Below are 22,290 nucleotides of genomic sequence, written 5' to 3'. Positions count from 1 at the left end.
TGAATGCGGCGCACCGCGTGCACACAGCCGTTGGTTTGCAACTTCGGGGCGGAGAGGGCGGACGGGAGGCTACGTTGCGGGTGGGTGGGTGTGAAGTTAGTAAGATGCACCCGCGCGAGGTACGGGCAGAAGCTATGACGACGGGGTGGGCGAGCTCGGTGGGTGGGCGAGGCAGAGGCGCGAGGTGGAGCTGCGCCGCCGTTTCTTTCTGTTGACAGCCGCCGTTAACCACGATCACCAATCAGCGACCTCGCGTTTGACCGGCGCTTCAGCAGCAGGCGGAGGGCGCAAGACACACGGAAGCCCTGACAGCTGGCACCAGTCGAGTCCCGATCCAGGTGGAGTGTAGCAGTGTTGGTCCAAGGCTCTGCACCCAGCGCGCGGCCACCTCTTTTATTTCCGTGCTCTAGGCAATCGTCACTACGCAATCACCCTGACCGCGCGCCGCCTAGAGGTAAGCCATGCAGCGCTCGACCTCTCACATTCGCCCGCCTCGTGTCTTCGCATGCCGCCCGAGAGAACTCTGACCTGCACACTTGCGTCTGGTGCTGCGTCGATCGTCCGCATCGCTGCCTCGAGCATCGCGGAGCGCGTCGCGTGAGCGCGTATTGCCCGTTTCGGCCACAAACTTTCATTCCAACATCTACTGACAAAGCCATCCGGACAGTATCGCGCCTGCTTGCGGCCACAACTTTTGATCCCTTGTCTCCCAACTCTACAAGAGCAGGAAAGGCCATGAGTTCGTACTATGATATCGACGCGATCCTCACGGACGCGCAGGTGCGTCGCCCCACATCACCGTCAGCCGGTTTCCAAGCCTCTAATGCGTCACACAGAAAGTGCCCTGCACGTTCGAGCTTACCGTGCCCGGTCTGGGTTACCTTGACGGAAATGCCGGTCAGGATGTAGGCTGCGCCTTGTCTACATGTTGACAGGAGACTGACCGGGCGAACCGCAGATGAAGCAAGGTACCAAGGTTGAGTTACCCTTGTGGTTAGCAGAGATGTTAGCTGTTAGGTAAGGCTGAATGGAGTCATGCCCATCCCTAACTTCCGGAACCGCCACAATGGGAGGCTGTGCAGTTAACGCGTCCCCCACAGTGCACCTGCGGCAAATACGAGCATGGCGACACTCGACCTCCCCGCCGCCCTTTCTGCGCGCGTGATGAATGCCCTAAAGGCGGATCCGCGGACTGTGGATCTGAGAGCTCTTGCACCTCACTTCTATGCTCTAGGTGCCCGCATGCTCGAGCTCTTCGAAGAGGAAGAGATGGGCGAGATCCTTGCGGAGACTTTCAAGGCACGAGCAAAAGTGATCGCTGACCAAGCTCACAATCCCCGGGGAGCACTAGGAGAGGGTGCAGACTTTCTGAGGGGGCTGGACGAGAACGAGAGGCGGTGTAAGTGTTCGACCTTGCGTATGCAAAGTCTAATTATACTGATTTCGGGGCCAGTGTTCCGTGCTGCTCATGACAGTGCAAAGGCTGTGCGCGCCTGGATTGCTGAGAATAAGAAGAGATGATTTCTCTTGCTCACCATGAAAAGTTTAGGAAATCGGCGTTCTAGAGGGCTGATAGCATTTGCACGGCCAGTTATACCAAGAAAAAAAGTATTTGATGTTCTATGGTCTAAGTTCAACAAAACAATAACTCCGGCTCTCCAGGCTGCAAATGCTACGTGTGGCATCGGCATGTTCTTGTTTGCAAACTGAATATGGGTATCAACACTGTGCTCCCTCTTCAAGAAGATCTACGTCTAGCAGATGTGAACTCTCCTCAGGCAACCTGCAGCCTCAGTCGCGCCTTTTCCTCGCTCTGTATCTTCCTCTGTCTCCACTGCCACTCGACGAGCACGGGCAAGAACTGCCATAGGTCGAACTCGGGCCACAGGGTATCCAGAAACACGATTTGGGTATCCTCGTGGCACTGCCACAACATGAAGTCGCTAAGACGCTGAACTCCCGACGTCCGGATCAACAAGTCCAAGGGCGGGTTGCCCTCAGTGAACATATGGTCCGTGAGTGTCTGGGCCGTGATGGTTTCCGGGTCAGGGTAGTTGTCCGGCACCTTCTCCTCCTTCAAGCCGTCCGTTGATTCGTGCAGGGTCAGGGAGTTTGTAGAAGCAACGTCGGAGACGGGTGCGTCGGAAGCTTTGTCCCCATTCAGGGAGGCAGGGGTATTGTCACCAGCCTCAGGGGAATCTTCTTCAGAGACAGTCCCAAGATTACGCGCGCGGATGTTGCGGGTGATGTGGCCTTCAGAGAATGGTCGGCGGAGAGGAGGAGGGTGAGGTTTGCTGTAGTCCACAACAGTGTTGCGGATAGCAGTGGTGATTTCGTCGCGGGAAGTGTAAGGGAAGCAGACGTTCAGAACGGCCCTAGTGTCACTCAGTCAGTGCATGTCACCAAGAATAAAGCTTCTTTTTTCGTACTTCTTGTTTCCCTTTGTCATCTCCGCGGCTCGGTCCATAGCCTCAATTACGTCGGGCTTCAGAAGATCACGCTGTCCCAGGATTTGAATTCTAGCACCGTAGCGATCAAGCAGGTCGCCGTGCTGGGCAATCTGCGACAGCTTGAACTTTGCCATATCCATGAGCGCATCCACTTCGTACTTGGAGCGCTTGAAGTTCTCAATACTGAAGGCGTAGATTGTCACGACCTTGACACCAGACTTGTAGCACACTTCCAGGATCTGGGGATGTTAGCGCGCAACCAAACGTAGTACGCAGTATGTCATACTCTGGCCAAAGCTTCGAAGCCTAAATTATGCCCCTCCACAGTTTCGATATGGTGGGTACGAGCGTAGCGCCGGTTGCCATCCATGACAAATGCGATGTGCTGAGGAATGGGACCCTGCCGGAGAGATCCAATGAGGAGCTCACGGAGGCGTTGGAGGCTCCAGACTATGGGTGGCGACATGAGAAGCCATTTCCGGAACTGCGACAGGTGTAGGGAGGACGAGGACATGTTGGCTGGGAGCTCTGAGGCGCGCGGACGGAGCTAGGAATGCGACGGGACGGTAGACGCGGGCAGGCAGACGCAGACAGAGTAGAAGGAAGGCGGGAGGCGGAGAACAGTCAGTCCCAGCAAGCGCGCAGGCCGGCTCTAAAGAGTGTGCATGTGTATTGGGGAGCTGCGTACAACATCGAGGCTCAGTCGATCGTTGGGACTTGGCCGACGCAGCTGCCAGGATGTGTTGCTGCTGTGCGGTTGAGTCTCGGGCTGCGGACGAAGGGTCCGTGGGTCGTGCGCCAGCTTTTTCTTCGCGTCCGCTTCGCCGCCACGTCCTTCATCTCCCGCCCCCTCTCGTGCGCTCATCACGAGATCCCGCCTGTCCTCTCTCCACGCCGTCGTGTCTCGCACTCGCGGGGTGGAAGGTAGTCCAAATGTGACGGCCGTCGCGCACCGTGCCGGATCCTTCGCTATCTGCGCATCTAATCCCGACACCGCAGCCTTTGTCGGGCCCGAAACACCCGACAGCTTATAAAGCCAAGGCAGCCGCTGAACTCAAAGCCCGGCTCCGCATCACAGGCTCCTTCCCAGCCATGACTGCCCACGGAGATCCGACTGTCGGGCACCTTGTCGAGCAGCTCGCCATTGGCTTCGATGCTCTATCTTCGGAGTATCGTATTCTGCACGATAGACATCGCGAGCTCGAAAACAAGCTCGTCTGGGCAAAGCAACAGGTGAGTAACCAGCGATCTGCAAGATCCCGATCCTCTTCCATGCGTTCGTCGCACACACCCTACATGATGAAAGAAAATTTTAGCTCTAGAACTGCAGCTGCATAGCAGCGGTGTCGACCTTTTCTTCACTTTCTGATCGCCCATCTCATCTCTGCCCTTATTACGCTTCCGCCATTGTTGCCGTCATAATGCTGACCACAACAATAGTACTTAGACCTCCTGAAGCGATTCACTCCCGATATTGCTCTCCAAGATCACAAAGTGTTCGTTCAGAGCCTGGAGGAAGTCGAAAGACACGGCGAAGGGGGACCGTTGGACTGGCTTGACGCCCTCGCGCAAAGCAATGATGGTGACCGGAGGACTGGTGCCTACATCATCCGACAAGCCGAGCGTGCTCGCGACCAATTGAAATATTATCGTCCATTGCAAAGTCCGCTGAAAGAGGCGGAAGGCGTGAAGATTTGGAACGGCCGAACAGGCGATCGAGCGTCCGACAGGATTTCAAAGCTCGAAAGTCTGAGGCAGGCTGCTTCTGCAGCGGGACTAGAAAGAGATTTCACCACTCCTGGCACCCCTGGGAAACTTGGTTGTCCTTTCGGCGCATCCAGCATGCGAGGCCGGTCGACGAGCGGAAGAGGAAGCCTGGGCACACCTAGCCGCTCTCAGTCCAGAATACTTCCTCATGCCATGCGGTCAAAGCGTTCGTCCTTTAATGACCCCATCAGGGCAGACATATGTGCAATCGAGCCACCGCAATCTCCAGACCCATCAGTCTCAGGCTCGGCTCAGGCAGTGTGTCCGATCCGTTTCATGGATGATCACTCGCCGGAGGAAATAGCAAAATACTTTGAGAATCACAAGCATGAACTGCCTCGTAGCCACGAGGTCTGCATCAAACGCTTCCAGAGCAACGCCGAGAGCATTCGCCAGTTGGATGCAAAATATGGCAACTTGGTCAACATGATCCAGGGTCTGGGGGAGAAGCACCAGCCAATGCTGAAGGAATCGCCGACCGATGAGGATGCAGTAGTCGAGACTGAGTCTGGCGGCAGAGTTGCGGATTGGGCCAAGGCTGTCAGCACAAGTGCTCAAGCTGGCGGTGAAGCAAGCCCAGATCCAGAACAACCTCTGCCAGAGGAGGAGGAGGAGCGACAGCCGCACTTCGACAGGCCTCTGAAAGACATCCGCGTCGGCGAATCCCCCAGTCGGCCTTGGGGAATCACGGTCCCAGCAGCATACAACAAGCCTCCCAGCATAGCCACTGATGGCGTTGCTACGGCGTCTCCCGTGCAAGACTCACCTCCCGCGCCTCCCGTTCCTCCTGTTGCAGAAAACAGAAAGCCTGGGAAGTGTCCTTTCGACCACACCAAACTTCGTGGAGGCCCGCCAGTTGCGCCGAAAGTGGAGGGTAAACCAGATCCTGAACCAGAGCAAAAGACGCTTCGACCGGACGCTCCAACGATTCAGCCGCCTCAGGACGAAACAATCCCCGGACCAAACATCATCAAGCCAGGGCAGAGCTCATCACATTCCCCTCAAATGGTATTCACTGGTCCAGTCTTCATTGGCTACTCTATGGAGCAGGCATTAGCACTTCTGCAGCAGACCAATATGGTGGGGAAGGCAGGATGAGAAGTCTTCTCATGACTACGGCGTTCATTCCAGGAGGATTGCACTGTGCGCGTCAGGAAACAAGTCTGTCTGAATGGGCGCAACATGTTTCTCAATTTGCAATGCTTTTGGCGGATGATGATTCACATACTAATGTGCTCAGATGCTTTTGCCAGGCTTAAAGAAAGTGGCCTGTGCTAGTAGTAGAAATACCCCTTGTCGAATTAAGTTGAATCTCGGTAACCTCTTGGCCCACTTGAATTGTGACGGACGCGGTGAGTCGCTTAAACGGAGAAAAAGTACGAGGTCAGTCCGCTTAGGCAACAAAGTTGAGATAGTTGGAACTGCGCATTCATGCCCTTCAGCTCCCCATTCCTCATAGGAAGCGGAGCGACGTCGAATCCGTCCTTAGCGGTGCGAGGACATCGGTGCCTGCGTCATGGCACGATTAGACACGAATCACTTGAGACAGACACGACCCTCGAAACGAAGCTGCAGGGCTGGCCGAGGCTGATACGCGCTTGGCTCGGGCTCGGCCACGTCCCGAGTGCCGCTGTTCCGGACGAGTTGCACTAAGCCGGCAGCAATAAAAATGCAGTGCCTCACCGGTACTGCAGAACAGTAACTTGACGTCCGTCCTTGCGTCCGTTCGCGGCGCCAAGTGCAAACCCGACGACCCCAGGTTCTCGCGCCACCGCGTGCTCCCTGCAGAAGTCCCCGACCCGCGCTGACGCCTCCACTCTTTGCCCATCACTCGCTCAGCTGCATGTCCCACAATCGTTTCCTCCGAGACAACGCGCGTCTCTTCTTCTGCTGCGCTCTTTGTGTGCTGTCCTTGCACCGTGCGCTTCATTAATGCTGCTCTGACCTGCGGTTTCGCGGCAGCTGCAGCAACCATGGTGCGCTTTCCCGGCCTGTTGCGCCTCGCGCCGTCGCAACCAACGCTGACCCATCGCAAGCTTCGTACGCTGCTGCTGGTGGCTTTCCACTCGCTCGTCGCCGCGCAAACCACGCCTGACATCGTCTTCTCGAACGTCACCCGCTCACCCGCCAATTCGAATATTACAATATCGTTCAAGTCGCCTGATCCGGGAACATGCACCACCGTCTTCGACTCGCAGAAGCAGTACTCCGGCTACATCAGCCTTCCGCCTTACACGTTAGCGCCAATTCAGCAGAATTATTCGATTAATACCTTCTTCTGGTTCATAGAAGCCCGTGAGCAGCCGGAAACGGCGCCGCTCACTGTCTGGTGGGTGCTTCAGCGCATTGGCGCAAAACAGGCTTAATAACAGATGCATAGGTTGAATGGCGGCCCAGGAAGCAGCAGCATGATCGGCCTATTCGAGGAATCAGGTCCTTGTGAAATCGTGCAAATGTCCGACGGTTCATACGGTACTCAGGCTAGGGCTTGGGGCTGGGACAGGAGCTCTAATATGCTCTACGTTGATCAACCCAATCTCGTCGGCCTTTCGTATGACGACGTAACTCCGGCCTCACAGGACCTGCTGACTGGCAGCTTCAATTACCCCCCTGGGGATGTTCCAGCCGGACAACCGTCCTGGTCGTACATCAACGGCTCTTTTGGTAGCGGCAATAATTATGCAACTGCGAACACTACTGAAATTGCGGCGCATGCTATCTGGCATTTTCTTCAGGCTTTCCTAGGCACTTTCCCTCAGTACAATCCTGGAGTGGGATCAAACAGCTCTTCAGTCGAAGCAGCAGGAATCAATCTCTTTGCTGAGAGCTACGGTGGTCAATATGGCCCTACCTTTGCAAGATTATTTGAGGATCAAAATGCTAAACGGAACAACGGCACCATATCATCCGCCGACACTCTTGAGGTATGCTTATCTTTCTATTCAGACGATCCATTTCTATGGCTAACGCGGGAACACTACTTAGATTAAACTCACTTCTCTCGGCATTATCAATGGCTTTATTGACATGATGATACAAGCGCCTTATTATGCTTCTTTCGGTAATAATAACACGTACGACATACAGCTGTTTGATACCACCGACAAGCTCAACCTACTTTATGCCTTTAACAAGCCAAATGGATGCTCCGCCCAGATCAAGGCTTGCCGAAATGTCTCTAGTATCTACGACCCAGAAGGTGAAGGTGACGTAACCAGCGTGAACGAAGCCTGTTCCTCCGCCGTTACCGCATGTAACGCGCTCCAAGCAACCTACAGCAAGTCCGGGCGCAGCGTGTACGACATCAGACAAGAGCTTCCGGATGTCATACCATCAGGAGACTATATGGAGTACTTGAACTACGCCAGCGTGCAAAAGAGTATAGGAGCCCGTATCAACTACACAGAGAGCAACCTCAACGTGCAGAAGGGATTCATCACAACAGGCGACAGTATCCGTGGCAACCAGCTCGAAGATCTCGCTTACCTCCTTTCAAATGGTGTTCGTGTTGCCATCATCAACGGCGATGCTGATTACGTCTCCAACTGGCTCGGTGGCGAGGCCGTATCCCTGCAGCTGGCCGCATCTGTCCCTGCGTACGCGAGTGCGTTCCAAGCCGCCGGCTACGCGGACATCATCGTAAACAACAGTTACGTTGGCGGCGCAGTTCGCCAATTCAGTAACCTATCATTCTCACGCATCTACGATGCCGGACACATGGTCCCCGCCTACCAACCCGAGACCGCCTTCACCCTCTTCACCCGCATCATCGAGGGCATGGATCTGGGAACCGGAAAGGCCATCGCGGACGTCAACACCTTCTACACACACGGCTCAAAGAACGCCACGCACACCAACGACGTGACGTCCAGCACGGCGTCGCCGACGTGCTGGATCCGCAAGATCAATGACAGCTGCTCGTCGGACCAGATCGAGGAGATCAAGGATGGCAAGGGCGTCGTGCTGAACGGCATGTGGTTCGAGGACGACGACGACTTCGACCCGCCCGCGACGAGCGTGCTGGCCGGCAAACCGGGAACACCACTCCCGAGCGCCAGCATCAGCGCGAGCGTCGTCACGGCCAAGGGTAGCACCGGCGGCGTCGAGAGCAGCACCGTCGTGCCGACTGGCGTGTACGTCGCCACCGCCACCCCGACCAGCACTGGTGCTGCGAAGCCCCAGGTGACGCGGTTTGCGGGCGCTGGTGTGGCTGCTGTTGTTGCTCTGGCGGCTGGGTTGGTGCTTTGAGGTCGGTATAGGAGAATGGCTGAACAAAAAAAAGTTATTGAATGCGTCGATATCATTTTGGGGGATGGCGTTTGCATAAAACGTACGGTTTCCTCTTAATCCTTTTTCTCTCTTCCTTTTCCGCTTCGGCACATGTACAGGACAAGAAGGGGAGGCACACGGGCGTTGAGGGATCATTTGCTGGGCTTGGCGCTTCTCTGTCTCTTTTCGCTCACTTCTGTGGCTGTCAAAAGACAGCATATCAGGCATTAGGTCGGTTCAGATATCCCCGTGTGGTGGGCGCTTACGAGCAGGCGATCGATACTTCAGCATAGGTAGGCCGATATACGAGTAATGCATAATGAGTAGGAACTTTACTTTAGCACGGTGCCAAAAATTCTACCTACGTGCCGCGATGACCATACTATTAGAGCGCGTCGATCAACTTGCTTCCTGTACTTGAGTCGGAGAAACACGATGATTGGGTAGATCCTACGAGAAATGCAGAGGAATTCCTGATCGAGTATAATGCAGATATTTTCGATAGCTAGGAGACAAGGGATGAAAACCCACCGATGAAACCCTTTGCTTGATTGCCTTGCGTGTACTTTCCGCCCTGTATCCAAATGCTGCACGGCTGTATGGGTATGAAGCTGGGAAACCATTGCTGAACCCAGAAAATCAACTTTGAATGATCCAAATCACAAAACAGGAAGAGTGGCATTATTCGCGAGTGTTCACACATGCTCTCTTTACAACGCCGGACCGTTCCATGCTTCACGCCTGATTTTCATGAGGTTCGACTGCTTGTGCGGGAAGCTGACCTCGCGCTCCTTGTAGAAGCCGACTTCCTCGAGGTACTTGCGGAGCCTAGCCAAAACCGTCAGCGTTCTCCGTTCATAAATGCTGTTGTAGGCGGGACAAGAATGTAGGGAGGAAAAAAAAGGGGGAGACTTACTTCTCGTTATCAACACGCGGCTCCAACATGACCGTCTCAGTGCGCATGTCAGCCAGGAAGCAGTAGTGGACGAGGGCGCTGAGCCAGATGCGCACGCGGTGGGCGCCACGGAACTCCTGCTCGCCGACGAGGCAGTGCAGGCCGCGGTCGTAGTTGGCGACGTCGCCGCCGAGGTGCTTGCCCAGGCCGTCCTCCTTGACCCAGTAGATCTCAAAGTAGCCGAAGGGCTTGCCGTCCCAGCAGCCGATGACGGGGAAGCTGTGGCGGCTCTGCAGGCCGGTCTTGAGGAAGGCTTCCTGGTGCGCGCGCGGCCCTTGCTCGCCCCAGAAGTGCGACACGCGCGGGTCGTTCATCCAGCGGTGCAGCAGGTCCGTGTCCGAGTCGCCCAGCGCCAGCGTCTCGATGCTCGGCTGCGCGCCGCCGGAGACGCTGTTGCGGTGCGAGATGGGGCCCGTGTGCGTCTGCGGCTTGGGAGAGGCCGAGGCCACGCGGAAGGAGAGGTACTGCCCGACGCTGGGGATGTAGCGCGTGTAAAACGTCTCGCCCTGGCGCGGGGGCTTCGGCCGCAGCGGGTGCCGGATGTTGTTCGAGAAGATGTACTGAGTGGGACCCGGGGGATAGTAGGTTGGAAGGTGGCTGCTCGAATGGAAAGGACCCGGCGCGGTAGGAGACCAGAGGCCTGACGGGAGTCCGTCGATGCTTGCGGATTCGCGCTTCTTGTGCTCCGGGGCCGGGGTCGGCGAGTTCGGCCTGGAGTTGAAGGGAGATTCCGAGCCGTGGGGAGACATGGAGAGGGCGGGGAGAGTGAAGAGATAGAGACGCGGGTCCATCTGCCAGAAGGCGCGGCGGCTCACGAACATGTTCGTCCAGCCTTCACCAGACTTCTCATCCTGGACGATTCCCACGCTGGAGTCTTCACTAGCGATGAGGCCCATGCGCTCGAGCTTGGGCAACACAACGCGGCCCTTGAAGATGCCTTCGCGGTTGATGTTGATTCGCCAATCACCCCTAGGCTTGCCTAATTGGGCCGTGTTCTTAGAGGCGGCCGTAGTCAACTGCGGCTCGGGTTCGGGCTGATGGAAGTACCAGTACAGCGTCGCCCACAACATCATGGCGATCTGGCGCGTGGGGGATGAGGCCGGCTTGAACTCGGTGCTGCTCGGATTGGAGATGGAAGAGATGTACAGATGGTCGTTCTGCAGCGTCGGGCGCGTGTAGCGGCGCACACGCTTGGCCTTTGGCTCCTCGGCGTCCTCATCGTTATCCTCATTTTTCTCCTGGTCTGGTTCTTCGTCTTCGGGCTCATCGATCTGCGAGTTGAGCACGACGGTCCATCCCGGAGGCAGGGGGGAGTTGCTGTGGCTGCTCAGGTCGTTAACCTTGAACTGCAGGCCGCCAAACACGGGAACGGCCGTAAGGTTCTGGCCGTTCGGCAGGTGGACAAGGCCTTGGGTGGTCATGATTTGCTCAACGCGGGGTTGGTAGAAGAGAGAAGACCTGCGTCGAAGCGAGCGATGCGACTGGGGAGGAGAAAGCGTGCATTCCCTTATAAAGTGACCTTTGCCATGCCCACACCTACTTTCCCCGTGCTTCCTAAAATTTGTCGCCTGGGGCCGCTAGCGCGTCAGACTAGATGGCGTGAGGACACGGAGTCTTGGACACTGCGGGCTTGGGCGCGTGGCAGCAAAGGCATTTTGTTTTCTTCAAGCTGACACATGATTTATCCGCGGTGGGGTTGGTGGGCGCCTGTAGCCGATGACGTTGGGCGGACGCTCAGGGCCGCACCTTGAGGCCTGAGCGCGCGGGTGTGCCCCCAAGCATGGTGATTGATGGTCGGCCGTCTCAGCCCGCTGCACGATTTTTGCGCTGAGCTATATTCACCCACGTCCATGATAAAATTGGAATAATTGCATACATCTGCAGCAGAAGCAGCCCTCCACAAGCCCATCCGCTTTGGTTGCGTCATAGGAACCTCTCCGCGCGGAAACGAAGGGATGCAAACAGAAGATGTGGCCGTCGGCTGTCCGACCGTCCGAGTCACGTAGCTCGCAGCGCAGCCCATTGGCTCCCGCTGCTGGCGGCTGCTGCGCTCTTCGCCGCACTTCGGCACGCCAAGCTCTGAAGTCATCATAGCTTCACAGCTTCCGCCCGAGCGTCCGAGGCCTTCTGCAGCGCGCCCGCACCCAAAAACACCATCCTTCCTCCATCCATCAGCCTCTTCACCCCAATCTTCACATCACAATGTCTGCCACTCTGCTCCGCAACTCCGTCGCCCGCACCGGCCTTCGTGCTGCTGGCTCCCGCCGCGCTGGTCTCGCCGGCACCAGCTTCGTGCGCACCAAGGCCACCCTTCCCGACCTGGCCTGTATGTCCATCCTCATCTCCGTGCACTTCCTCTGGGTCAATTGGCCGGCGTGAGCATTTTACTAATGTGTTGCCGCATACAGACGACTACGGCGCGCTGGAGCCGGCTGTCTCCGGCAAGATCATGGAGCTTCACCACAAGAACCACCACAACACCTACGTTACCTCGTACAACAACTTCTCCGAGCAGCTTGCCGAGGCCAAGGCCAAGGACGATATCGCTGCGCAGATTGCCCTGCAGCCGCTCATCAACTTCCACGGAGGTTAGTCAGCCGCTCAGTCCAGAACCTCGTGCCGAAGGAAGTGGGGGTGTTTTGACGCACAGATGTGCCAAAACTCCAATCGCGACATTGGTGAAGTACATGACACGAGAGCGAATGCTGACGAAGTCTTGCTATAGGTGGTCACATCAACCACACTCTCTTCTGGGAGAACCTCGCACCCAAGTCCCAGGGCGGCGGCGAGCCTCCGTCGGGCGCCCTCTCCAAGGCCATCAACGACAGCTACGGCAGCTTCGACGCTTTCAAGGAGAAGTTCAACACCGCTCTCGCTGGCATCCAGGGTAGCGGTTGGGCTTGGTTGGTCCAGGACGTCCAGACCGGCAACATTGGCATCAAGACGTACCAGAACCAGGACCCTGTTGTTGGCCAGTTCCGTCCGATCCTCGGTGTTGATGCGTGGGAGCACGCCTACTACCTCCAGTACCAGAACAGGAAGGCCGAGTACTTCAAGGCCATCTGGGAGGTCATCAACTGGAAGGCGGCCGAGAAGCGCTTCAAGTAAACAAACGTTGCCAGAAAGGAATTGGGCGAACGAGTAATGGAAGGATGTCGGCGGGGTCGCATAAGGTTACCCCTAATGTACAGCGTAGCATTGGAAATTAATGATACTTTCCCCGACGTTTGGTGGATGTCGAGACGAACATGCGTGCCTAGTCAAGTTCTCGATCGTGCAGACTGCTGAGTAGCGTCAGCATGTTAACTAGATGCAGCAAGCTGTTTGCGAACGTGTGGGGAGCCGCTGGGGAAGGGCTAGATGTCAGGGTGTGTCTTGGGCGCAGACTGGACTGGAACGGTAAGCGAACCGTCACGCCAGGAACTCAGCAGAGTCCGGGGAAAGGCGGCTCCGTTGCCACGAGGTAAAGCACGAGGCAAAGCACGAGGAAGCGGATGCGGTCTAGATAAGCTTGTAGTCAGTCCACCCGGGCCGCCCAAGAAGAAGTCCCGGCGCGGATTTGGCTCGCGATCATACGACGAACACCGCCTCCAGTCAGACGCGGAGCGAATGAAATCAGCACGCGGAGGAGCCCTACGAGAATTCTCCGCGCGGGTCCGCGCATTGACATCACGCCTTCCCCGCGCTTAGCATCCTTGCGCCTGGTCTAGTCCAACGACTAACTACTGCACCCTTCTGTTTCTGGCCCTCGTCTCCGCTGCAGCCCGTCGCTGTCCGCCGAGAATCACCCCTCAACATCTTTTTCTTTGCATCAGTACGACCGTAATTCCTGCTTGGCTCTCCGCCACACTGCAGCCGTCGACTTGCTTGCGACACCGGCCGTCCTCACCCGATACCCGCGGTACCTATGGCTACCGGCCCCAACGCCGCAAACGAGGCGTCCACCGATGACGCTCGACCGGAGCACCGCCACCAGCAAGACAACTCTCACTTCAGGAGTTCGACTGGTGAGCAGGCCCCTCGACGCCCGTCGCCGCCGCCGAATGCTGATGCGCCCTCAGAATCCCACCAGATCCACACCATGGACTCTTCGTCGTTAGAAAAAGACGCCGACAAGACAGAAGTCGCAAGTGAGGCGCCTACGCGCAACGTGCAAACGGAGCGGCGACACAAGAAGGACTACTTCCCTTTCATGGAACTCCCCTCAGGTGAGCAGCGCGCACACGCCGCAACTCTCAGCTGAGATGCTAACTCGTTGGGCATCAGAACTGCGCCTCGAGATCTACCGCATGGCCCTCTCGCGTCCGAAGCCCATACTTCTCCACATGCCCCGTCCGTCCGAAAAGGAGCAGAACCAAGGCGACTATCAATGGGAGACGGAGGAAACGCCCGAGTCAGGCCTGCCCGACGACCGTGCGAGCAACAACACCAATGCCAATACGAATAACGATGCCGACGGGCTCCTCCTCCAACCCCGTCGCGGTGTTCCAGACCGCCGCAGCGAATCGAGAAGACAACTGCCGACGGGCGACAACGGCATAAACACCGACCCGCTTGTGCCTGCGCTACTGCGCGTGTCGCAGCTCATCTACCGCGAATCCCGACCCGTGCTATACTCTGATAATGAGCTGGTGCTGCACCTACCCAGCGCGCTGTGCACGCTGTCGCAGCTACACCAGCGCAGCCGTAGTTTAATCAAGCATGTCAGACTTGCCATTCCCACACATCATGATATTCTGGAAGGGTTTGCGGACTTGGTGCGCCTCGGGCTGCGGTACTGCTGGGGCCTGAAGACGTTTACGATAAGCCTGCCGGACATGTTTCCGGAGGAGCGCCACGTTCCTTCGAGCACGACGAACGTGTACGCCAACGCCTTCCACATCCTGCGCTGGTTGCCTAAGAACACGCTCGTGCAATTGGAAGGGAACGTGCACGAGGAGATCCGCAAGGTGGTCGAGGAGAACGGCCAGCTGTCAAAAAAGCTTAATGAGGTGAGTGAAGACGGGTATTGGACGGATGGTGCAGCCCCACGCTAATTTGGTGACCCAATTGCAGAAGGAGTATCTCCGTCGACAGCACCAGATGCCGGACCGTCGCTGAAGGAGCCGTGTGTCTCCTTTTCCGGCCCAACGAATGGATGACACGGTATAATGCGATGGAATGTACTTAAAAGGGATGCGGTTTTATTGGCGTTATCACTGGACGATTCTTCTCACGCTGGGCAAAGAGAAAGGGTACAACCCAAATCACATGCCCTTGAAATGGCTGGAGTTGAGGATTGATGAGAGCCGACACTGTTGATAGACACGGTTTTTTTCTTGCATATATTCCTTGGGCGCATCCCAGCATGAGCATCAGGGGCCCAGCATCAATGAAAATAAGATTTCATGCTTTAGAGTCACTGGTACCAAGGGTTCATCTTGATGATTCAATGTCGGCTGGAAATACGTGTCGATGTTGTTACAATAGCAAGACATCCACATAATTCATCAGAGCTCACAGAGTTCGCATTTCAAATCATTCAAGGAGATGGTATTGCCAGGATTCGTCTAAAATGATCCGCAGGGCTGGGAGCTCCTGCGCTGCGAAAGAACCCGACGACACGCAGGGTGGTCGGAGGATCGGCGTTTGACAAGAGTACGATGACGATATCGATCCGCAAGCGGCACTCTCGATCCCAGCACAAAGTCATCCCTCATGTCGAGCATGTGAAGGATCACGAAGCAACCGCCGCGTCCCGCCTTTTCCCTGGACGGGCGCTCCCGTTTCGTTTTCACCATCAGCCCCGCGAGCCATTGAATCATCACTTGGTCTGGTTCGGGCTTTTCAAACTGTCCGGCGACCCGAGAGTACTTCGTTATAAGGTACCGCATATAGCTTCGAGGTCGAAGAGATTCAATAAATTTATCCCAGGCGCATAGCTTTCCAGTTTTCGCGTGTAGCTACGCCGCAACAGAACTCTCGTATTTTTCAGTCAAAACGCCCCTGCGTAACCACCTTCCCTCTCCAAACCGTTCTCCGCCCAGTCTTCATTCTCCCATTCTCCCTCTCTCTCTCTCCTCCTTCTTACTCTCTTTTTCTCTCGCGACCAGAATGCCGCTCCTCCCGACGCTCCTCCACGCCACGGCGTTCAAGACGCCGCTGCTGCGCACGCTCGTGCCGACGCTGGCGCTGGCGTACGGCATCCAGGCGGCCGTCGCGGCGCCGTCCATCGCCGCGCGCAGCGAGCGCTTCTACGACGCCAGCGGCAGCCTGACCTACCTCGCCTGCACGGGGGCCAGCCTGGTGCTGCCGGTGCTGCGCGCGCGGTATGCGGCGGGGACGCTGGGAACCGGTGGCCTTCTGATGGAAGTGCTTCGCGCGCAGAATTGGCGGCAGGTGGCGCTGAGTGCGGCGGTGGGGTTGTGGGCGTTGAGATGTGAGTTTTGTTGTGAACCCGGTTTCCCGCTTCAAGCGGAGACAGATGAAAAATGAATAGTGTCTGATTTTTGAGAAAAAAACAGTGGGATCCTTCCTCCTCCAGCGCATCACGGCCGAGAGCGGGCGCGACTCGCGCTTCGACCAGATCCGCGTCTCGCCGCCCAAGTTCTTCGGCGCCTTCATGGCGCAGGCGACCTGGGTCTCGCTGTGCGCCCTGCCCGTCGTGCTGCTCAACTCGCTACCCTCCAGCACCTTCGCCGCGCTGGGTCCTCTGGTCTTGACTGATGTCCTCGGTCTCGCGCTGTACGTCTTCGGCATCGTCTTCGAGGCCACGGCGGACCGCCAGAAGAGCGCGTGGATGGAGGCGAAGAAGCGGAAGGAGCACGATGAGGATTTCATCACGAAGGGTCTTTGGGGAAAGAGCAGGCATCCGAATTACTTTGGTGAGATTACCCTGTGGACTGGCATCGCCACTGCGGCGGGCGGCGTTGTTGCGAGTAAGGCGGGTTTGAGCGGGTTGGGTTTGAGTGCTGGGTTGGCGGGTAAGTTGGGTGCTATCAGCATGTGTGCCGTCAGCCCGGCGTTTGTGGCTTTCTTGTTGCTGAAGGTACGTCTTTTCCTTGCGTGTATCATTTGCTTTCGACGGAGCTGATGGGAAACCAGGTCTCGGGCATCCCGCTCAGCGAGAACAAGTATGACAAGAGGTACGGTGACCGGAAGGATTACCAGGAGTGGAAGAAGAACACACCCATGCTTTTCCCGAAGTTCTTCAAGTGAGTGCTTGCTGGGTCAGTCTGCAGACCACGTGCTTCTTGCCAGCGAAGATGAAGAAATAGATGGTGTTTGGCGATGAGACACGTCTAAACGGCCTCTTCTAATATATTTTGGAACATTGTCATATGATGATTGTCTCTATTGATGCTCGGATATATATATGCTTTGAAAAATAATACCCCCACCGTCTCACGTATTTGCTGCTATCACCCCTTTTAAGTCACCACCTTCTGCTCAATAAACGACTGAGCTTTTTTTTTACGCCAAGACCAAGCCAGAACGAATTGATTTCCACCTTTAAGTGAAAGGAAAAGAAAGAGAAATCCTCTTCGTCGGAGAGAGAATCCGGGATATAGCAAGATGTAGGAGGAGATCCCGATTTTGCTGGAAATAAGATATTGGAAAACTTAATCATCATTTCCAATAAACGATGATGGCTCCAGATCTCGACGGTAGTGGGCATGCTGCTTCGGAAAAGTTGGCAGAGAATCGTCGATGAAATTGCTAAAGAGTGACGCAGATGGAATGTGCCATAGAAAGGGCTGCTGAATGACATCCGAACGCTCCCGAGTGTGATAGGCGGATGTCGCGAGTGGTCCATGGACGCATGACCAGTCTAAATGTTGCTTTTGGTCTCGCTTTCGCAGCTCTCCTGGATGAGGCGTCCACACTCGGCAATCATGTATTGAAAGTTGGGGAGTCGACTCCGGAGCTCGTGTCGGAGGGCCTTCGCCTCAGGCGCATCACTTTCATCCGTCTTGAAAGCCCTCATGAATGTGCGGTGGAAATTGTCGAAGCGTCCCACGACGTCGACCACCAAACGCTCAATTGAGTGATCGACAACTTTTAAAGCCGCGTTCTTGGCCTTCTCGTGGACCTTATGGAAGGGATTTGCTGGTCCTTTCTCACGGATCTTGTTCTCCAATACGTCCATGCGCTTCCGGCTCACTCCCGGGCCGGTCATCGCAGCGCATTCGACGTAAGTCTTGTCGAGGATTTGAATGAAGAAACAATCCTTTGCCTCTGCAGCCAAAAGTGTGTGGTCCCTAATGAGACAGAGCTCCCTCTCCATCTCGTGAGCCACCGTCTTGCATAAGTCGTCAAAGGGTTCGACTTGAAGCTCCAGATCATCAAAGAAAGGCTTCAGCACGTTTCGAGATGGTCCAGCAGATTCTCCCATCTGCTCGATAAGCGATTGAAGCGTTCCTATGACTTTGTCCGACAGTTTGCAAGCAAGAGGTTCGCCAACATCTTCCCATGGATGAAGATCATCTTTGAGGTCATTGATCATCGGCTCAAGCATCTCGGAATTCCAATCATGGTATCCCACTTTTTGAGTCTCCCAGTTGCCTCTGTGCTGGCAAAAGGACTTTTGCGTAGAGGATTTCCACTTAGAGTACGTCCTCAGTTTTGCTGTAGCTGCAGCAATGTACGTTGCTTTCTTTTTCTTGATCTTCGCCAGCTTAGCTAGCACATCAGTTGCGAGAAATTCCTTGAAGATCTGAGTGATATCATCACGGATGGGCTTCTGTGCATTGATCAAGATCTTCTGGAGCTCATCACGCCTCTTCAACTTGCTCTGAGAGCAAGTCATAGCAAGACTGTTGACTAATGATGGTAGCGCGTACTTCACGTGGTGCTTGAATGCTGAAACCTTTCGTTTGGCCGGCAAAGAATAGATGTAGGCACGAAGCTTGGGAATCTCCGTGGCTTCGACATTCATCTTCGGGGGATGCTCTTCATCGTATCCTACGATGTGTACCATGTACTCCGAATTGGAGACACAAAACACGGGAAGGATTTCTTGCTTCATCATGTTGTAGTGGCGGTCAATGAGGGTCTTCCTAACCTTGTTGTTGCGAATTTTGATGCATATCGCGGCGCTTTGATGGAGCTTCGTGACTTTTTGGGCACTAAAAAATCCAAACATTAGTTCATGCCTTACAGCGCGCACAAAAGACAGTGTAGGGTATATCTAGTTGATATCTTACCGTAGATCATTGCAACGGCTACTGAGCTCACCCATGAGCGAAAAATCTCTCGAGTTCTTAGCTTGATTTTCCTTTAACTCAAGGCTCTTGAGGTCCAGCCTGATGGTGTCAAGTTCGTCTTTGAGGGTAGATAGCTCTTGCACATCACTTGGACTCGCACCTGACATATTGATGCACTTATCAATGACGCCAGGTGAGTTGGTATTGATCGACTGTTATGCAATTAGCTTCGAAGAAACAGTATGTCCATGGTTTACTTACGTCTGAGTGAGTGGCCACCATGAAGACATTAGGACCCCTCTTGCGCTTGTAAGCTTCAATGAGGGATTTATTCGTGACGGAGTCAGATGCTGCACGGTCAATCTTGGAAACGACTCCAGTGTGTTCGACTCCTCTCATGTAGACGTTAGTGGCCTCAACACGAGTCTTGTTTATATCTGAAGTTCCGGGGAGATCTGCAAGGACGATGTCATGGGAGAGAAGCGGACAATCAAAATAAGTCCTAAAAATATTCGTTAGTACGGCGAAATCTTCGCTGACAGACGGTAGACAAACCTGACGATTTTGACTAGTGGCCACGGGGAAGGACGTCCATCATTCACCTGCGCCAGAAAAGGAGCAACCTCATCTTGAAGTAGGTCCGGAGTAGCAGCACTAATGTTGTAGGTGCCCATTTCCACTCCAAGCTTCTTCAAAAAACTTTCCATCCAGGCTTTGAGTTTGGCCACTAGACGAGAGTCTTCGCGGCTCTTTGCGGTGGATAAGAATGCCTTGGTCTCCTCGAGGCCTTTGCATTCGTCATGGTCCGAGAATAGGGAATGGATGGCTTCGACAGCCGTTGCAGAGCCTTCCCCACTCTTGACCTCATCGTCAAAATCCTCGCCGTCGAGGTCATCGCCATCTTCCTCATCCGCACCCACTTGACGACTATCCCAGAAATCTCCAACCCAGTCTTTCAAAGCAGCCTCTCGAGCTGGCGGGGACAGAAACGTTACCTCTGCTTCGAAAGGCGTCTGCTGTGACGGACGGGGCTTGCGGAATTCTTGGACAACCGCCGTACAGGCTTCGCCTTCATTGCCCTAGACCAAAGTTAGCACGCGGTTCATAACATGTTTAGCCAGGCACTCACGAATGGGGCAATTCCCTCATATCCAAGTAGCGAATTGATTAGACTCGACTTGCCCGTGCCGGAATCGCCTTTGAGACCGATCTTGATCTCTCGGGATGTGTATACTTTTTTGACACAATCGGCCTGTCCTTTCAGGAACTCGAAATCTTCGTCGATGAATCCACTCTGCTCAATTATGCGTAGAATATTGTCGGGGATGTCTTGGGCAATTTTCTCCGCAGAAAGGAAACTCTTATGAGTCAAAGCCGTCATTGGTAGCGCTTCTGTCAGCTGATCGTGCTTTCTGTCCTGCTGAGCGCACTTTTTAAGGTCTGTTTCGCCGTTCATTGTATCATAGTCTACACTGCGATCAGCGTTCGTGTTTCAGTTGGACTTAATGACATGTCTTACCTCTTTTCATGCCAGTTTTCAAGCTTGCTGCAGTTGTCTGTGTAGGTGAGGGCAAGTATCCAGAGGTGAACTGGGACTCTTGCATTGTATCTGACAAGGACGGTGCCATGTCTTCGTTGATTGAGGATGGGTGGCGGTCGCTGATTTCACCATGTTCCGGCTCCTGCTTGATGATCGTAACAGTGCCAACGGCATCCTGTTTGCTTGGACCCATCATCGTGGGTTGGTACAGCACTAGCTCGCTGCATGCGCTGGATGGGGGTGAGGAAGGACGTTCTCGCGAGGATGTATTTCTTTCAACGCTTTTTCGATCCATGTGAGCTGGTGAAGAAGTGTAAGCAGTGAAAAGCTTCAATAGTATCACTGTGAAGGCGAGCTTGAGTGAGACGTGCTGGGTACCAAACTGACCTCTAAGATGCGCTGTTCGTCTGCTTTATCTTCTGAGCGCGGCGGTAGCCAAGAGTAATGACGGTGTAGAGCTCAGTGCATAACTCTCCGTGGTTGCTAAGGGTGGTGGTGGTTGAAGGAAAACGACGGAGGGCGCCGGTAAGGATGGAGGGCTTATAAGCAGCAAATCTGGACCCTGATTCTGAACGTTCACGGGGTATAAGTTAGATAATATGGAAGGAACCAATGGCCGAATCAGGGTTTCACATGAAGAGAATTCACGTGAAGAGAATACGATCATGGCAAGAGGCAGGTACTCGGAAAGCACGAGCAGAGTACAGAGAAACTTGCAGGTGACACAGGTGAGAGTTGATTTCGAAAGTCGCTCACCCATGTCTTGCATGGTAGACTTGTCTGCAGCAGTCTTTGAAAGACGAACCTTGGAGGCATAGACACAAAGATGCTGAATCGTAGAAACAGAGAATGCAATGAATTACGAAGCTCTAACTCAGGTATCGATCACGAGGCCGGCTTCGGTGGGTAGACAATGCCCGTCTTGGGACAATTGCTTCCATACGTGGTGTTCGTAGGGACGTAGCGCCCGCCGTTGACCCTACCGGCCAGATGATGATAATACCACACCTCACTTAGTGAGCCATTTGTGCAGCCGATGTGCGGCAGGTATCCTCCTGTGACCTTAATGAAGCATGCCTCAATGTCCGCCAAGGCGTATGTGCTGTTGCTCGTCGGCACAATTCCACACGAAGCGAGATAGTCCTGGGTGGGAAGCTGCTTGTGGAGGTGGACGACTTCGTGGAGGAACTGGACGAGCTCAAGCTCTGGGGTATAGTGGGTGTAGCAGGACGGGCGGAGGGTGGTCATGCAGGTGCCGTGCTTGCTCCATTCGTGCTCCCAGAGCTCTTCGTCCGTGCCGTTCGAGGTGGTAATGACCGGGTCGTTCTATGAGAGTCATTAGAACAGCAATCTTCCCCCGCATGCCAGGATATGGCTTACTCTCCAGTGCTCCTTCATGTAGTCCAGCAGACTGTCCTGGCCGTATTCTTCCAGGGTAGACGCAATATCCACGTAGTTCCTGGACGCATCGCACGAAGAAGGGTAGCTGCCATTGCAGTAGTCGTTCCAAAGACCGTGGACGGTCCAGGTGTTCTCGGGTCCGCCGGCCGTCTTGGAGTAGAGCTGGGTCAGCAGCAGCAGGCCGCCGGGCGACTCGACACAGCAGGCGTCAGTCGTCAGGCTCTCGGGCGAGCAAGACAGCACGTTCAAATCATGCCTCGAGCAATTGCCGTTCGGGGGCGAGTGCAGCGTCGCGGCGGCAAGGGACAGGTAGGCGGCTGCGCCCAGAATCAGACGGGGGACAAGCATGTTGGCGGAAGAGGAGCAGCGCGGTGAAGGGCCGAGGGCGCCATTGTACCTGGCTGGCTTAAAAACATTATCGGACTCGGCAATCCCCGCGACGAATGCCGGCGGCGATCAGGTACGAGATAGCACGAGGCGGTCGGAGGTGAGCGATGGAGGCTGAGGACCTGCTTGTTTGGGAAGATAGCGAGAGCTGCGCGCGAGGGTGGGCCGTGCGTTGATGTCATTTTGCCCTCGGCCCTTCCTTCCATCTCCAATGCACGAGTCAACATGGCCGCCGTCTATTGGAGCAGACTCTTCTCAATCCACACACTCCCCGCCGGCACGGCTCACCTGGACCACGAAGCGCCGAGTGGTTGACGCAGAAAACGAAACAACGCA

The 22,290-nt window shown here is 55.2% G+C and overlaps 10 protein-coding genes across 10 annotated transcripts; 6 read left to right on the top strand and 4 right to left on the bottom strand.

Annotated features, from left to right (window-relative positions):
* Positions 1–735: 735 nt before the first annotated feature.
* On the top strand, positions 736–1,521 carry LTHEOB_11965 (DNA replication complex GINS; the record flags this gene model as incomplete). Its single annotated transcript, XM_035508779.1, has 5 exons — positions 736–780; positions 837–905; positions 959–1,017; positions 1,101–1,399; positions 1,454–1,521. The coding sequence occupies 5 exons, from the start codon at positions 736–738 to the stop codon at positions 1,519–1,521; spliced, it is 540 nt and encodes a 179-aa protein (XP_035365534.1).
* A 253-nt stretch (positions 1,522–1,774) lies between these two features.
* Positions 1,775–2,964, bottom strand: LTHEOB_11964 (Di-trans-poly-cis-decaprenylcistransferase; the record flags this gene model as incomplete). The annotated part of the gene is made up of 3 exons (XM_035508778.1): positions 1,775–2,375; positions 2,430–2,689; positions 2,737–2,964. The coding sequence occupies 3 exons, from the start codon at positions 2,962–2,964 to the stop codon at positions 1,775–1,777; spliced, it is 1,089 nt and encodes a 362-aa protein (XP_035365533.1).
* A 578-nt stretch (positions 2,965–3,542) lies between these two features.
* On the top strand, positions 3,543–5,315 carry LTHEOB_11963 (uncharacterized protein; the record flags this gene model as incomplete). The annotated part of the gene is made up of 2 exons (XM_035508777.1): positions 3,543–3,683; positions 3,891–5,315. The coding sequence occupies 2 exons, from the start codon at positions 3,543–3,545 to the stop codon at positions 5,313–5,315; spliced, it is 1,566 nt and encodes a 521-aa protein (XP_035365532.1).
* An 875-nt stretch (positions 5,316–6,190) lies between these two features.
* Positions 6,191–8,465, top strand: LTHEOB_11962 (Carboxypeptidase s1; the record flags this gene model as incomplete). Its single annotated transcript, XM_035508776.1, has 3 exons — positions 6,191–6,546; positions 6,598–7,141; positions 7,203–8,465. 3 exons carry the CDS (start codon positions 6,191–6,193, stop codon positions 8,463–8,465), a joined length of 2,163 nt encoding a protein of 720 aa, XP_035365531.1.
* A 731-nt stretch (positions 8,466–9,196) lies between these two features.
* LTHEOB_11961 (Siderophore biosynthesis protein) lies at positions 9,197–10,862 on the bottom strand (the record flags this gene model as incomplete). The annotated part of the gene is made up of 2 exons (XM_035508775.1): positions 9,197–9,314; positions 9,403–10,862. The coding sequence occupies 2 exons, from the start codon at positions 10,860–10,862 to the stop codon at positions 9,197–9,199; spliced, it is 1,578 nt and encodes a 525-aa protein (XP_035365530.1).
* Positions 10,863–11,643: 781 nt separating this feature from the next.
* LTHEOB_11960 (Mn superoxide dismutase) lies at positions 11,644–12,549 on the top strand (the record flags this gene model as incomplete). The annotated part of the gene is made up of 3 exons (XM_035508774.1): positions 11,644–11,767; positions 11,850–12,029; positions 12,167–12,549. 3 exons carry the CDS (start codon positions 11,644–11,646, stop codon positions 12,547–12,549), a joined length of 687 nt encoding a protein of 228 aa, XP_035365529.1.
* A 799-nt stretch (positions 12,550–13,348) lies between these two features.
* On the top strand, positions 13,349–14,541 carry LTHEOB_11959 (uncharacterized protein; the record flags this gene model as incomplete). Its single annotated transcript, XM_035508772.1, has 4 exons — positions 13,349–13,448; positions 13,503–13,649; positions 13,708–14,432; positions 14,497–14,541. 4 exons carry the CDS (start codon positions 13,349–13,351, stop codon positions 14,539–14,541), a joined length of 1,017 nt encoding a protein of 338 aa, XP_035365528.1.
* A 993-nt stretch (positions 14,542–15,534) lies between these two features.
* Positions 15,535–16,638, top strand: LTHEOB_11958 (3-oxo-5-alpha-steroid 4-dehydrogenase; the record flags this gene model as incomplete). The annotated part of the gene is made up of 3 exons (XM_035508771.1): positions 15,535–15,859; positions 15,945–16,468; positions 16,525–16,638. The coding sequence occupies 3 exons, from the start codon at positions 15,535–15,537 to the stop codon at positions 16,636–16,638; spliced, it is 963 nt and encodes a 320-aa protein (XP_035365527.1).
* Positions 16,639–17,251: 613 nt separating this feature from the next.
* Positions 17,252–20,362, bottom strand: LTHEOB_11957 (uncharacterized protein; the record flags this gene model as incomplete). Its single annotated transcript, XM_035508770.1, has 6 exons — positions 17,252–18,548; positions 18,627–18,838; positions 18,888–19,128; positions 19,182–19,705; positions 19,756–20,093; positions 20,146–20,362. 6 exons carry the CDS (start codon positions 20,360–20,362, stop codon positions 17,252–17,254), a joined length of 2,829 nt encoding a protein of 942 aa, XP_035365526.1.
* A 689-nt stretch (positions 20,363–21,051) lies between these two features.
* Positions 21,052–21,915, bottom strand: LTHEOB_11956 (Ribonuclease t2; the record flags this gene model as incomplete). The annotated part of the gene is made up of 2 exons (XM_035508769.1): positions 21,052–21,492; positions 21,547–21,915. 2 exons carry the CDS (start codon positions 21,913–21,915, stop codon positions 21,052–21,054), a joined length of 810 nt encoding a protein of 269 aa, XP_035365525.1.
* Positions 21,916–22,290: the final 375 nt, after the last annotated feature.

This window comes from Lasiodiplodia theobromae (assembly GCF_012971845.1).
Source record: "Lasiodiplodia theobromae strain AM2As chromosome Unknown scaffold_55, whole genome shotgun sequence".
NCBI classification, from domain to species: Eukaryota; Fungi; Ascomycota; class Dothideomycetes; order Botryosphaeriales; family Botryosphaeriaceae; genus Lasiodiplodia; species Lasiodiplodia theobromae.
This window is presented reverse-complemented; position numbering and strand designations above follow the sequence as displayed.